Below are 16,034 nucleotides of genomic sequence, written 5' to 3'. Positions count from 1 at the left end.
AGCCAGCGGGAAGAGGCTTCCGGGTGGGTGGCTTGGGCCGCGCCGGCGCCTCCGCGCTCGCGGCCCGGGGAGGGCGGGCCCTCAGTAGGCCACGCCCCCTCGGCCCTGCGCCCCGCCCCCTGCCGGGGTCACGAGACGGCTCTGTCCCCATTTATCTCTGCCCCGTGCGGCGGCGGGTCCTGCTGCCGCGCTGCGGGCGGGGCGGGTGGCTGTGCCGGACCATGGCTGAGGTGAGTCCCTGCGCTCCCCCTCTTCTCCCTGCTGCCTTCCCGCCCCCGCCCGCCGGTCGTAGCTTGGGGCGGGGGGGATGGCTGGGCCCGCCGTACGGGTGAGGGGCCAGGGCTGTCTCGGGCCCCGGCCTTTCCTTTCCTAGCGCGCTCCTCCCGTTTCTTGTTTCCCCCTCAGCAGCGCCAGGACAAGGCCGCGCTGATAAGCGAGACTCGGCGGCGTTTCGATGCAGACTACCTGCCAGGTGAGCGCTTCGGTGGTGGGGCAGGGGGTGGGCCGGGAGCTGTGGGCCTGGCTCCGTGGATGTGGTCCCTGGGACTTGCCCGGTGTCGCTTTTTCTCCGTGGGTTTCCTCTGTCCCCGCTCCCCAGGTGAGTGGGTGTTTCTGCCTTTTCTTCAGGTGACCGAAGCTACCGGGTGGGGATGATGCACAAAGCTGGAGGTTTTCTGTGTTGGCTCTTGATGCTTTCTTCTAGGTCTCTGTCTTGGGCAACAACACATGTCGGAACAAAGGGTCTGGGTAACAACTGTGTTTCGTTGTAGTGTGGGGTCCGGGACACTGCTGTGCTTGGTGCTTTTTGGACAGAAAACGTGGGGGGGGGGGGGGGGAAGAGAAGAATTCTGACCTCGACCAGTTTGTCAAGGAAAGAGTTGTTTTTCTGGAGTAGCTTGCACTTCAAATTTATGTTGGCCTTAATTAAAGCCATGCTGCGTGTCCAACTCAATTCTTAAGTGTATATGCTTTTAAACTTGTAAATGAAAGCCAGGCGCTCCTGGGCATGCCTTGGGGAAAGGCAGTACCAGGGTAAGCCTAGAGGTATTTTGTTTTATTTCAGGTTTGATTTGCATTGCTTATGATAGAAGAATATATAGTAGTATGCTAACAACTACAGTAAGCAGTACATTTTATTATGAATGTCTAAAGACTTTCTATTAAAAACATTCTTCTGTCCAATTTTTAATGCAAATACAGTAAGAACCCAGTAGTTTAGGAGTTGCATGCGTCCTTTTTAATATAAGCCTCAATCCTGCAAACACACGCCTTACTTTGATGTTCCTGATCAAAATTATTGAGGTTACCTAGTTACTACTTCTGCATGAGGCTTGCACACTTCTGTGACTTCTTTGTGATTGGCTATAGCATTTTCCTGGCAAACTGAGGGTCTTGAGGGTGGTACAACTTTTGCTTCATAGGGTTGCTCTGCTAACTTTCATAAAGGAAACTACTTTGGCCTTGATTAGACATGACCTGTATTTCTGGCAAGATGACAAAACTATAGAATAGTGTCTTGAAGAAAGAGCTTAATTTACCATTTGTTATTTCTATGTGAATCAAGATGTCTTCAGCAGTCTTAAAGATCAGGCTCAGGAGAGTGGAGGATCATCTTAAACTATAAATTATTTTGGCTGTTAATGTTTTCAGTTAATGTGTATATTTTCGTATGACCGGTGATTCATCTTGCTTTGTATTCTATTATCCTAGAGTCACACTCATAAAAAATGACTTTAGGAAGCCTAGAAATGCTTTGGGACAGTTGCTGCTGAAAGGGAGTATTACCTTTTCACTTGACCTATCCCTTACAATCTTGAAATTCCACAGGTTTCTCTAGTTGTAATGAAGCCTCTGTTGGGCTGGTTGTTACAGCCATTAAAATAATTGAATACCATTGCAAGGTAAGCTGTAATCCTATTTGCAGTATTTTTGAACATAGTTTCTCAGTAAGCCCATTTTTGGGTCATGGTTTAGGGCTCTTAGCCCTTTCAAGAAAATAGGATTAGGATTTTTTGAGTTTACATTCTTAAGTCCCTCCTTTGAATTTAGGAACACCACAAGCAAATTAATGTTGTCATGCCCACTTCAAGTGTGAAAAACGGGGGTTTAGTTTTATTGTGATCCTTCAGCCTTTACTGTTTGTTCTAAAATGTATTCTTTTATGCTTCCTCTTAATGAAAAGGGGTGTGGAGCAGTGCATGTGTGCAGACACCCCCAGATAGTGACTTTCTATGTTATGAAGGTACAAATGATGGCTTCATATCCAGAAGTTTTAGTCTGCTTTCAAAACTTGGGGCACACTGAGAAACGGATACTTTCTGTGAAAGTTTAGTGTGATCATAGAATTGTGAGCATCTACAGAATGAACTTAATTCCATTTACAGGTGAGCTGCAAATGTTAAAATTTGAGTAAAATTTTCAGGCAGCTTTATTTCTGGACAGTGTACCTGCTACTGTTTTATTTTCTCTCTGAGGAAAACTGTACCTGATTATCTAGAAACTTGGTGTTTATGTTATGAAATGATTCTTCCATGTTATGGAATTCATAGTTACTGGTTTCCCCTCCATGCGGGAAGAATTGCTAATGGTCACAGATGCTGTGATGGTCTTACAGTAATGTTTATTTTTGTTGTGAAATGAAAACTTAGAGGGCCTTCGAAATCCTCATTTTGAGTTGAAGTTATTTTATTGGCAGAAAACAATGTTTTAAAGTAGAATATGCAAAAATATGTTATTGAAGTTACAACCAAATGATGTGCTATGGTCTTGACAGTTTTCAAGGTAGGAAAGAATTGTTTTAATAGTCAGATACAGTTTGGAAAATACGGTGTCAGAAAACCTTAATAGCTCATTTTCCCAAAGTTTGCACGAGAACTTTTTTGATGTTCAGCAAATGTGGCCATTGAGGGATTCCAGAAGGAAAGCTTTGCCACTGTGAGATTTTAATCTGCAAAGCAGTGTTTAGTGTTAACTGTGATCTTGTGGTGGTGTTTTTCTCTTCAGTGAATCTTCTAGCTGTATTTGAACGAGAACTTCTGTTCCTATGAGGAATGTATATCCTTAGTAATTAAACCCCTTGTATTTAAAGGGCATATTTCCAAAACTGAAAAGTTCCTGTTAGTTCAGTAGACTAGTAAATGCTGTCTGATGTGGTAAGCAAGCAGCACTATCTTTGCAGTTTTGAGGCCTAATTTCTGTTTTGTCTGTTTGGATTCTTTGTGATAGTTGGTGATGTAAATGATTTGGCTGGTGACAGGAACAATGAAAACAAAAGAATATTTTCTAGTACTGACTGGTACTAACAATGTTTTCTAGCAAACAGTCTTGTATTTTTCTTCCTTAGAGGATTTCTAAAATTAGCTTTTATTTCTGGGCTATTACTTTCCATTTTAATGTTACAGTGGAAATTATAATCAAATCTTGGTAGATTTTTCCACTCAACAAGTCTTTTCCATACATCCTTTTGCATATTTACCATTTCTTATTGTCTGTGTTCCCTGCCCCTTCCCATTTGCATCGTCTTCACTTCTCCTTTAGGCAAAGCTTAGTTTTCAGGAAAAAGATTTTGCAAGAGAGGTTTCCCCCTCCAATTAAAAAGATTAAGTTTAATCATTACTTTCTTTAAGCCAGTAGAAAAATGTGTTTTGTTAATCATATTGGCCAATTGCAAATAAAATTGTGGACATATGGGGCATCCTCAGAAAGCATAGTGATATGACTGTTGTAGAAAATTCTTAAGGTAATGTTTCAAACACCTGCTTATGCCTTTCTTGTCTGAAAAATCGATTTTCCCTGATTCTTGACTTTCAGGCTGAGAGATGCTAGAGGGATAAGATAGAAAACATGGATAGGATAGAAAACATACTTTTATAGAAAGGTATGTGATATTAATGCTTGAACTTTCTACTGAAAGTAGTCTTTGTCACTGAGAGTGTTCAGTTTTGCTAAAAAGATAATTTATCACATCTTGTGGAGGTAGATACTTTATTTGTTTATTGCTGCTTGATTTTGTCGAAATAACTCCTTATTGGGAGGAAATAGTTTTGTTCACTTCAGCTCTGTGCCTGTATGGCTACTGACCTTCTTAAATTGTTTTCAGTCTTGCCGATTTCCTCATGGAACTATTGAAGGCACATACCTGAATGGTTATAGTACTTAGCTTAACATGTTAGGCATCAACAACCAATTAAAATGGGTTTCCCCTTTCTAGCCAAGGTCAGAGGAATAATTATGGCTGTTTCAGAGCAGAGACTTTTTGGCTGAAATAACTTAAGGCAGTAGTTAAAGTGAGAGGCTTTGTATAATGGAGCACTTGACATACTTTGCTAGATTGCTTTTTTCCAATTTTTTGTACAAAGGTACATAGTTGCTATCCCTACTTAGCTTTGTGTGTGACTTGTTCTGTAACATTTTTTTTTCTAGATAAGAGCTCTTCCTGAAGGGAGGAGGAGTCATTCTTACAGGTTGTGAATTCTGAACTTCTGGATTAATTTAGTGTGGACTTAGTTATACTGCCTGTTTTCCAGTCCTGTAGTCTGTCTTCTATATTCTTGTTGAATATTCTCAATTTTCTATTTTTCCTAAAGCATGAGTGCCAGAAGACATCATAGCAGTGCACCAGTGGTCTTCTGGCAATGCAGATGGCATAAAAAAAAAAGTGAAGAGAAAGGATGCTACAATTTGTGTGTCAAAAGAATTTCATGAATTCTTCATTAAAGTGTTGCAGTGAAATCTGTGTTTGTTTAGCTTTGCATGATTCTGGAATTCTTTTCAGAGCTGTTGTCTTGTGTTATACAGGATCCTTTATGTTGGAAGGTAGTAATTAAGCCAGAGTTTCACTGTAAGTTTCTCAGCTTGGAGACCACTATGAAAAGGGCAGAAGGTGGTCTTAGAGGAACAGAGCTCCTCACTCAAACAAGAAAAAAGAAGGCAACTAATAGGAAGAAGCTGCTGTCAAACAGAACTTTTCCTGTCTCTCCCAGTCTTTTCCCTTGACCCCAAATGTTCAGTGTGGAAATGAAAGTAACTTTTAAGTAGCTATTTTTAAAGTAAGGTTAAATAAAATTATGAACTTGAAACCTTTAAAGTTCTGTCTGATTAATCTGGCTCACTGAAATTTTCCTGAATGTCTTTTTAGCTGAGGGAATGAAGAGAACTAATTTTGGCCTCTTCTCACAGAATCATCTAGGTTGGAAAGGACCTTGAAGATCATCCAGTCCAACCGTTAACCTAGCACTGACAGTTCCCAACTACACCATATCCCTAAGCGCCATGTCAACCCGCCTCTTGAACACCTCCAGGGTTGGGGACTCCACCACTTCCCTGGGCAGCCCATTCCAACACCTAACAACCCATTCTGTAAAGAAATACTTCCTAATATCTAGTCCAAACCTTCCTTGGCGCAACTTGAGTTGTTACTGTTACTCCATGATATATAACTTAAAACTTGGTTTTAATTCTCTGGTAAATGTCAGATTTGCTAAACAGATTATGCTTTCTCTTGCTTTTCTGGATCTGAGTCTTGCTTAGTTTCTACACAGCTTATCAGTTTGCAGCATCCTGGTTTAGCCCCTTTCACTGGCTGTGGAACTATTCTGGGATACAGTAATGTTTAAATCTCTTGGGCTGAGGGAGGAACTGAGTTTCCAAGCTTCTGGACAGTTGTTGTAACTGAAATGTTTCACAAAACTGTCACTGCTGTTATATATGTGGCTTTCACTGTCTCTTCCTGAACAGAAGTAGCTGTGAATGCTGTTCCTTGTGTTATTTTTGGGGCAAGTGAGGCATGTTCCAAATACCTTATGAAATTCTGTCTGTTATGGATTTAATTACAGAGATGTCACCTTCCCTGAGTAGAAGGTGACTAAACTTAGTGTGACTGCATTTTAGTGGCAGTTCTGCAGGTGTGAAGTAACAGGCAAATTTCTAGTGAGAAAAGCATCAGTATATGTTCACGTGTATCTTAAGTGGGTAGGCGTGGACATTGTCTGAGGTAAGATACTTCAGTTTATACTTTCACCTGAATTTCCATTTGGGTGCCCCTCAAGTTCTGTTTCCTTTTTGTCCTCTTAACTGTTGTGCAGGATATGTTTAGATTATGTGTTGAGAACCCCAAATTATGTGTTGAGAACCCCAAAGGTCTATTTTTCAACTAATTCTGTTTTAACTCTAGGAATTTCTAACAATTCAGTAACTGCAGTCAAGTGTTTCATGAGTGATTTAAAATTAGAAACATTCAGATTATTTCACAGCGTAGTTTGAAACCAAGTTTCAAGATGTCTGTAGAATTATGGGAAAGTCACAAATTTGAAGAGGAATTACTCCTCTGTATTGACGTATTTTCAATGACTGGATTATTGGAAGGACTCCAGCAATTTCATATCATTCTGCTTTATATGTGTGAGAACACCTTTATTTTGGGTTCACAATCTCATTCTAAATCTTATTTTGTAGCAAGAATTGGATAAATCAGGTAAGGTTACAACATTAATCAATACTTCTGTTCTATCAGTGTAAGCCTACCTGATTGAAATACTGGCATCCTGCAAGTGCCAGTGGAGGCAGAATTTGACTAGTTGTTCCTGCTTCAGTGTGTTACAGTATATATGTAAATTCATACTACCTGTGTCTTGTTGAGAATTTAATTGCTGAAGAAAAATATCTTAAACTCTCCCTGTTTCTGAATCCAGCTTGCTTTTCATTGATGTTGAAAGTTTGGCTAAAATGTTATTTCAATTCCTCTTTCATTTCCTTAAAATATTCACAAAGTTAAATGTCTGGTTTTTAATATTATCTAAGTTCAGAGTTTGGGAAAACTTGCTAGTGGCCCAGCAATGTGTGTTCTGGGTGTGTTCCACATAGTGATATGTGAATGTTTTTTTTTTTTTAAATTATTGTTTGATACAAGATGTCATTCTGACAGTTCTGCTCTCGAATCGGTACTGAGAGTAAAGACAGCCTTAGAAAGCAGTGTGAAATGTTATCCTCTTAGTTTTAACTGGTGGTGTGTGTTTTTTCTCTTTAATTACACAGTACCCAAATCCCTTATACAAATAGGATATACATGGGTCTGATTTTTGGGTCTGATTTTTGGAAAAAGTACTTGGCTGATTAGCTGCAGTCACTCTTACCTGGAAGCTAGTGTGTGTAGTAGAGATTATTAAATCAAGTTGAAGTAAGGTAGCTCAGGTACTGGAGACATGTAATACTCATGTTAAAGTAAATCTTTGCTCTTGCAGAGGCCTAGTTTGGTGTGGCTATGAGTGGCTGTATATGGTTTGGACAGCCAATATAGCATAGTGGATAATTCACAGCATAGAATAGTTTAATATGCTGTGGCTAAGACAAGCCAGTGCTTCTCTTACTGTAGCTGGCTCTGGGTGTGCCAGTTTAGTTACTGTACCTGACAGTATCTCTGAAGGGGATCTGAGTTGGAATGTGTGTTACATGCACAGAGGCTGTGGAATCTTTCTACCCTTTTGAGTTTTTAAAACTTGACTGAAAAAGGTATTTGGCGACCTGTTTGAACTTAGAAGTTAGCCTTGCTGTGAGCAGGAGTTAGGAGTGAGATGACCTACAGAAATCCTCTTCAGTGTTAATTTTTATGGCTCTAATTTGAAACGAGGCACTGCTCGTGTTTCTCAGGCAAAACTCTCCAAACTGCAGATCATTGGGGGAAGAATCAAATTTCAAATAAGCAGTTGAGATTTTGCAAAGTTTAATACTGAAGATCTTTGCAACTTGTTCCATCTGTGGTTGACCTAGAGCCACAGAGAAGTTGAACAGCATTTCAGTCTTGTACTGAGTGTTGACTTTACTGGACTTAGTCAGAATGTAGGGAATGAGCTGTTTGGTGCAAGTATGGAAATGATGAGAAAGGAACTGAAAGAATGAGAGTTTTTAGTGGATTTGGAGGCTTTTGGGCAGAGAAGAGCAGCTAGGGGACTAAGATTAAGGGAAGTGGGATTTGACAGTAGGCTTGGTTAAGGAACAAGGTAAGGTAGTGGGATGGGATCAAGGGAAGGAGAAATTTGAAACCTAATGTAACTGAATAGATTGTGAGAAGCAGTCAGATGTGAAGAGATGCATTGGAGGAGTGCAACTATAATAACTCTTGGTGGATGGGCACATTTAAAACGGGTATATTCTTACAGTTATATTGACTAATTTGTGACAGGAAACAGTATAAATTAAAAGACAAGTAAAATAGGTCATATCTTTGCACACAGGCCAGTAAAACTAAAAATTAGCAGAGTCTAATGGTGCCTTTTTCTGAACATCTTCCTCAGAATTAAGATGTCTGAAATATACATCCCTAAACCATGCAGTCACAGTTCTATATAGTTATTTTAATCGTGATGGCCCTGAAAGTAGTTATTTTGAGTTTATTGCTGCCGACAGAAGAATAGTCTTTCAGTATGTGAAAATTAACATCTATTTTATTAACAACCAGTCTTAACTTTTTTCATGCTAATCATAAATTTAAGTGAATAGTTTAAAAGCTTGGTTTTTTTAGTAGTTAGCAAAGAAATGTGTGTTGGTGTCTATTGCGTTCAGAAGCCTTTCTATCATAGGCTCTTGATTTACATTCCAATTATGCAGATTTCTCAGACAAAGAGGAGCATTGATCTAAAAACTGAGTCTTCACTTAAGCATATCTACAATAAAAATAGGTCCACTTAGGCATTTGTATTTTACAAACCTTTTCCTGTCTAAAAAATAATAAAAAGAAGTAAGGAGCAGCAGCAATTCCTGTTTCATCTGAAGTTCTTCCTAAAGCATTTTAGCCTGTTCTCCTGTTGCTAATCTGATAGAGTTTGAGGCTTGGGGGTTTTGTACTGCTCTAGTTGTATGTAGTTTCTGTTCAGTAAGGTAACAATTTACAAGTGTAGAATGTGTAGTCTTTTTAAAGAAAACAATTTTATTTAATGCAATGATATATATAGCGCGTGGTCAAAAATAGTTATTTTAACATCTGTTCTCTGGTGTTTTGTGGTCTGACATGCTGATGCCTATAAGTTTAAGAACTCAAGCTTGAGCTAGTGATGCTTAATATACATTCATCAGTACACAGATTCTTAGACTATATACTAATTTGTGTTAATTATAATTTTTCCAAAACCAGGTTTCTATACCTACCCTACACACACCTTCTTTTCTAATGTTTTTTTCTTTGAATAAGAATCACAGAAAATATTTTTCTATGGAGTAATCTTGTGTTCCTAAATATCATTACAGTAGACAGATGTTTTTAATCAATTTCTTATGCCATGCTTTGTCTGCTTGAGACTGTAAAAGAAATCCTATGTACCTAGTAGATGCTTATATTGAAATTTGATAAATCTCTTTTTCATCTTTTCATACAAATGCTATAGCCTTACAATAATTTCTTTATTTGCTAGATAAATCAGATAAATACGATTCTAGAGATGTGGAAAGACTTCAGCAAGATGATAAATGGGTTGAAAACTATCTGATTTGGCGTCACGATGTTGTGGATGATACATTAAAGATGATTGATGAAAGCTTTCAGTGGAGGAAAGAATATACAGTTAATGGTAAGCTGTGTTATAGAATGACTTTGTGTGTTGCTTTTCTATTGAACTACAACTGACTTCTATATGTAGTTTTGTTAAGCACCTTTTAAAGGTTTTGTAAGTACTGCAGAGCTGAGCAAGAACTTTTGTACTCAATTTAAAAAAAAGAAAACTAAAATTACTGCTTTTCATGTTGACCAGTGCTATCTCACTGTTGTGGTTCCATATGTCTATTGAAAGGTTGTTTAAGAGGAAGGAAGCCGGGCAATTATCTCTTGTTTTGTCTCTGTATTTGCTAGAATGGAGTCCTTAAAGGCAACAACAACAAAACCCACAAAAGAACAGGATTCTGTTGTTCATGATAGTAGCACTGACACCCTAGGTAGAATAGATGTGGTTTTTGTCCTGTGAGAATATTTTGAAGCTGAGCTCTATCTACAGGACTTCACAATCAGAATTAAAGGATAGAGCAAGAGGGGCTTCAGATACAAACAGAAATAAACATTTGCAGCTTCAGATCAATTTTTATTCTTATTTCTTCCTAAGTAGATCCTACTCTACAGCATGAGAGGAAGAAGATAGTAAAGATATCAAATGAGCTCAATATTTGCTTTAGTTTAATAAAGGCTTTGGGAAGTGGTTTATAAAGACATTCTTGTATTGTTAGACTTCTGCATTTTTAGTGACTTCTGTTAAATTACAATGTGATTATTAATATGATTACTGAAATAATCTTTCATTTGGCTTTGCAGACTTGACAGAATCTGTCCTTCCAAAATGGTTATTTGAAAGTGGTGCTCTCTTTCTTCATGGATATGATAAAGAGGGCTATAAATTATGTAAGTTACACAGAATACAGTATTTTCAGTCATTGATCATTATTTTTTGTTTCCATCATTTTAGTGTCTAGTTTGAAAAATAAACGTTTGGAAAGTAGGTATGTACTGGCAACTGTTTTTACTAAAAATGATGAGAAGTTGATAACTGAGTATCTCTTTGGATCACAGAAGTGGAATGAGGAAACTCAGCAGTTTCCAAATATCTTAAACCTTTATCCTAACTGTAATGCAGTTTTTAACTTTACTGTCGAAGTTTCTGTATCTCCTGTGGTGTGTATATGACTAGTATAAATGTTCACTATTACAGTACATTGTCATTGCTTTTCTAGCAGCCCATGTTCTTGCATACTTATGGTGGTTCACAGGAGGTCTGTAATAGTTTTCTTTTGTCTCTTTCATTTTTTCTGATCTCATTGAAATGTTCAGTAACAGCGTGAACAGCTGAGAACTGTTGGAGAATGAACTCTCAAGTTGTGTGATTAGCTTCTAGTAATGAAAGAATAAGATTTGTAGGGAAACAGTAAATATTGCCTGAAATACTCTGGAGTTTTTATAATAGTGTATAATAGATGGTCAGAATTTTTTCTATAACTTAATCTGTTGTAACATCTCGCATATTTACTTTTAATTAAATTTAAATCCTATGAAGCAAAAGAGTCTTTTTAAACAAATCATTCATGAGGCTTTCCAAGCAGTGATCTTGAACCTTGAAAAAACCAAAAATTTAAATCTGAAATTCTGCTTTTTCTTGGTTTACCAGGGCTAGTTTGTACTTCCAAAATACACTAACTATCCAGTGTTTTACATAAATGACTGTTTTAAACACCAAAACACTAGTTTTCCAAAAAACAATGACCAGAAAAATAGAGCTTTTATTCTATGGCAGTGTTGTGTCAGACTGTCCTTTTTCTTATTGTAAGATATCACTGCTATATGAAAAATTGCTGCATTGTTATATTTCATGATTCTTCTCTTAGCCTCCCATGTAAGTATTCAAGGATTAGTGGTGGTGATACCTTTTAATTGCATTTAGAAAGCTGAGCATGATTATACTGGGTGGTTCCATTTGGTGAGATAGGGGGTGGGGGTGGAAGTAGAAAAACATGACTTTCCTGCATAATTTTATCAGTCCAAGCACCGATGCAAGTGTTTCATGACAAGAATGTGTAAGTCAGGTAAATAATAATTTCTGATTTTATTTTCACTGAAACATAACTAATGGCTCAATTTCCCATACCTGGAATGTTTCTTCTGTGAATGGAAATTGAGTCAGAATATCTGACTTGGTATGCAAATTCAGATTGTATCATAGGTAAGAGTTCCTGGTTAGTCAACATGTGAGAAATGTGTTTCTTGGGCCACGTGCTCCATTCTCATTGTGATATGTAAAACAGACACTTTAAAGTATAAAGAAGTTCTTCAAGAATTATTGGTTACTTTCACAAGAGTCCTGGTTTTGAATAGGGGTATCTTTGAAATTCTGAACTTACAGCATCTATTTAATATGCTAGGTTTAAAAGAAAGTTTGTTTCTTTACATGCGCCATAAAATATTTTTATTTACAATTGGAAGTAAAAGACATGGAGAATAAATTTGTTTTTTAGTAAGACTTTTCAAGTTTCAGGGAGAACAATTAAGTTTATCTACAATCATTTTCAGGGCTTGTCTAATGTTGGTATTGTAGAGGCACCAAAAATGAAGGCCACTCTTTACATTGTGGTCCTGAATATTTCTTTTATCACTTCATTGTATAATCAGTAATTTGGTTTCAGGCACTTTTATAAAGTATGTTACTTTGAAATATGCTACTTTCATGGAAAAACTTGTCTCTGCATGACTTGTTTCTTATTCCAGAAGGGGATGTATTGGGCTTTCATTTATATAGTGTTGCTCATCTTCTGGATTTTTTCACTTCATTTTGAAAGGTCTGATGCTTTTCATATAACTCATAAGGTGTGTATAAATAGTTTTTCAAAACACATCAACTACAATGTTGTAGAAGACATAAGCACGAAAAGAAACATAAATTTCACAACCCCAACAGTACTTACAATATTATGTTTTGCATAGATTCTATCTGAGGACTGTGTGATTTAATTTGAATTATGAAATTATAATCTAGGTAAGAAGTAGTCTTTAAATATATGAAAAGTATTTTCCACTCTATTTCTTCTGTGCTATAATTCTTTGTATTTTCAGTTTTTAAAAAGTTCCAGTATAAAAATGTGAGCAAGACAAGGGGTGTGTGTGGAAAGGTGTGCAGTTGTTTTTACGGCTGTTCAGTGGCCACAAAATCAGTAGAAATGTAGAACACACTGAGGTGAATACATTTGTTCATCCTGTATAACTATACATAATGTTTTCTGCTAATTTGGATCTGTTGATTCAATTTTTGTGTGTTTTTCTTCTCACAAGTTTGGTTCAGAGTGAAGCATCATACAAGAGATCCTAAACAGCAACTTGAAAAAAAGAAGCTGGTTGCTTTTTGGTTAGAACATTATGCCAAGAGAGATCATGGAAAGCCCTTAACAGTGGTATTTGACATGGCTGAAACTGGAATCAGTCACATAGTGAGTATTTTTGTCTGTCTGATTGCTTCTGAATTATTTAATTTATGTCCCCAGAAAAAAGGGAGTCCCCGTGCAGTCCTTGACACCTAAATAACTTAACAGTTGCTCACATCAGTGATATGTAGATTTTGTTCCTGTGACATGAGCAGTTTCCAAAATCTTTTGTTACATAATTAAACTTTAAGTCTTGTGTAGCACACTGAAAACTAACTTTGGTTCAGTCACCAAACTAAAAGCTACTGAAGCTCAGCAGCTTGGTTTGTCAGTCATCGTGGATGACAGTAGTAGAACTTAGTTTTTAAGCACCCAAAAGGCAATAGGCTGAGCCATCTTTATTGTGAGTATAATTGCTGCCACTTCTTCAATAGCTCCATTTTCATTGCTGTCTCCTTTTTTGGATGAATCAGTCAATAGTAAAGTATGGAAAAATGGGATAATGGTGAAGCATTAAAACCCTCAGGTGCAGTTGCAGAGATCTTTGAGAATGATGATCTGTTCTGACAAGTCAGCATCTTCAGTAGACAATTCTGATCCTGGTCCTGCCTCCATCCTCCATGCTATGTAAGCTGTCCCCATACATTTAAATTGTGTTAATTTCTTAAGTCCCTGCATGCACCTTTCCACCCATTGAATTTTGTTGAAGAGAAGTTAGCTGGATGCAGAAGAGCAGTTCTTCAAGTTGGCATGGCTTTCAGGATTCATCTTATATAGCTGGAGTCTGTCTTTTCTCTAACTAAACATGTTATTACAGTAATGAGACTGATATGGTGAAGAAATCTACACGCTTGTGGCTGTGTACAGATAGAGAAAAAATGAGGGTGTCTGAACAGATGTGATAGACTTCTGAATGGTAGGCCTGTCTATCAGTTTTTACTTCAGGAATAATTATCTTCACTCCCTTTTTCAGTTCCTTGTCCAAGCTGTCAGCTTTACTGAATACTGCTTCTTCTAAGCTTGACCTTACATAAAGAAGCAATTCCAACTTTTCAGAAGAGACACTTGTTTTAGCAAAGGCTTTTATGCATTTCCAGATGTTCCTTAGGACTACAAAATGAAGGAGGAGCCGTGTAGCTCAGTCACTTCTGTAAAGTGACAACTGTTCAAAAGGTTGCAATTAGATAAGTAAATTCCAATGATTTTGAGTAGGATTTCACCTTTGGCTTGGACATAATTGTAGAACTGAATCATTAAAGAAGCCAAGAAGAATTACACTGGTTTTGGAAACTATTCCAGACAACTGTCTGCCATTTGTACAATAATTTAGAAAATTCAGTTTCTTCATTTTTAAAAACATTTCAGAATTAATTACTTAAATTCCATTTTGTAGGTGTTTGGAAATAAGTATAAAAATACTTTCATATCAATTAGTCATATGTCAAGTCAGTAGTCAACTTTGGGAATTACTTGGAGACTTCCTGTTATACATAGGACTGGGTAATACCCTGCCTGAAGTAAACTTCAGAGAATGTTTAATTTTAGATGCTCACTGGAATTTAGCAAATTCTTCATGTATGTTATATGAAACTTCAGTGTATTTAGGAACTGTTCCTGAATTGATGTTCTTAACGGTTAAGTCCTGTGCCTATATGGAAAAGTAGAAGACTTGAAGAATGTGATTTGTGGAGGTTCCAATTTCCAGAAGGTTTGGTTGTCTCTTTGGCCATAATATTTAACAAATTGATCCTGACAACATTGCTGTGAAATGTTTAAATTTCCCCCAAACTCCTCCCCGTGGAGTGTTCTTACTTTAGAAAACCAGTAGTTGAGTATTTTTTAAATTTTTACTAAAGCTTTCACAAAGCATGTGAGTATCTGTTTTTATATGACCTCTGGAATTTCATAGTGTTCGAGGACACTCCATATTTGCTTTTGCTTCAGTGATTCCTGCACACTCTCTGGACCTGACGTAACTTGGCATCCATACATATGCATTTCTTTGAGGGATGCTAAACTATACTGAGATTGTAGTGTGGTGGCATCAACGCTGTGGCATGTAGAGTGGGGCTGCTTCTAGTCTGAGCTGGAGGTTCAGCACAGTATGGTATTTTTCCATTGTTTTCCATTGCAGTGCAGAAATGCTGTTATCTATTTCAGGAGTCAAATCAGTTGCCTTAGTACATACTCCTTGTGAACAGTTTTTTTCTGATATGATGGATTTCAACCTACAAAACATACAAAGAAATGCATTTGGTTCACTTATTTAAGCATTTACTTTAGTAAATTGAGATAGGGATCTTTGCTGATGCCCATTGGTATTTCTGTCAGATGTGTCAGCACTTTTATGAGGACCAAAATTACAAACTACTCCTTGGGGAGTTATTTGCAAATATATTGTAGTTGAAGACAGAATTGTCAACTGCATGCTGTGGGTTTTCTTTTTTGTGGTTCTCTTTCATTTCCCTTGCTTTGAGATAGAATTTTTGATCCCAGTACATTCTTCTCCCTTCTCAACACTCATCAGTGCACTGACTGGTTGCACAATGTCATCTGGACTTTTTGTATATTTTCTAGAAGTTTTTCAATACATATTTTGCTCCTAAGATTACTCCATAGTTGGATTTAGGTATGTTTTATTAAAAAAATCTCCTGGTTCAAAAGCTGTTCCTGTTATAGAGCAGAAGTTCTGGTTAATATCTGGATCACTAGATTTATTTAGTTCCAAGTGCACCAGGTGCAATCTTTGTTTTATGTTGTCATCTTTACCAGACCTGGGGGGGTTTTGTGATTCACTTAGGTATGAGTCTGGGCATCAGCTTGTGTACAGCTTTATCTACAGTTGCTGTTAATACAGTCTGAACGATATACTACCACTACGAGTAGTACTTGATCTGTTTAGTGGCATAGAATGGAGCTACAGCGTTCTTATTGGTTGAGGTCGTCTTCTAAAATTTGGAAATGAAAATGTGTTTTTTAAACTTGGGTAAATTTCGGAGTGAATGTATGTTGTAGTATCTCTCTGTTCCTTTAGGTCTGGTTTTCTACCTATTAGTATCTTTATAAAGAAAGCATAAATGCATATCCATAGCTTACTATAGCCATCTTTAAGATTTGCTTTGTAGAAGCTTGTTTAGAAGATTAGAACAATATCA

At 37.4% G+C, this 16,034-nt stretch overlaps 1 protein-coding gene across 4 annotated transcripts in view; it reads left to right on the top strand.

Annotated features, from left to right (window-relative positions):
* Window positions 1–132: 132 nt before the first annotated feature.
* Window positions 133–16,034, top strand: part of MOSPD2 (motile sperm domain containing 2) — a 41,060-nt gene continuing 25,158 nt past the window's right edge. For 2 of the 4 annotated variants that reach the window (XR_012621956.1, XM_074814764.1), the window contains exons 1-5: window positions 133–230; window positions 406–472; window positions 9,402–9,557; window positions 10,289–10,375; window positions 12,791–12,945. Coding sequence is in view for 3 of the 4 variants with exons in the window: in XM_074814764.1 (XP_074670865.1) it covers window positions 222–230; window positions 406–472; window positions 9,402–9,557; window positions 10,289–10,375; window positions 12,791–12,945 (474 nt within the window). In the remaining variant the exon portion in view is untranslated. The remainder of the gene's footprint in view (window positions 231–405; window positions 473–9,401; window positions 9,558–10,288; window positions 10,376–12,790; window positions 12,946–16,034) is intronic. The other 2 variants (XM_074814763.1, XM_074814765.1) reach the window with 2 other exon arrangements.

The sequence above is a fragment of the Strix aluco genome, chromosome 2 (genome assembly GCF_031877795.1).
Source record: "Strix aluco isolate bStrAlu1 chromosome 2, bStrAlu1.hap1, whole genome shotgun sequence".
NCBI classification, from domain to species: Eukaryota; Metazoa; Chordata; class Aves; order Strigiformes; family Strigidae; genus Strix; species Strix aluco.
The sequence above is the reverse complement of the archived record's forward strand: the minus strand, read 5'-3'. Positions and strand labels throughout refer to the sequence as shown.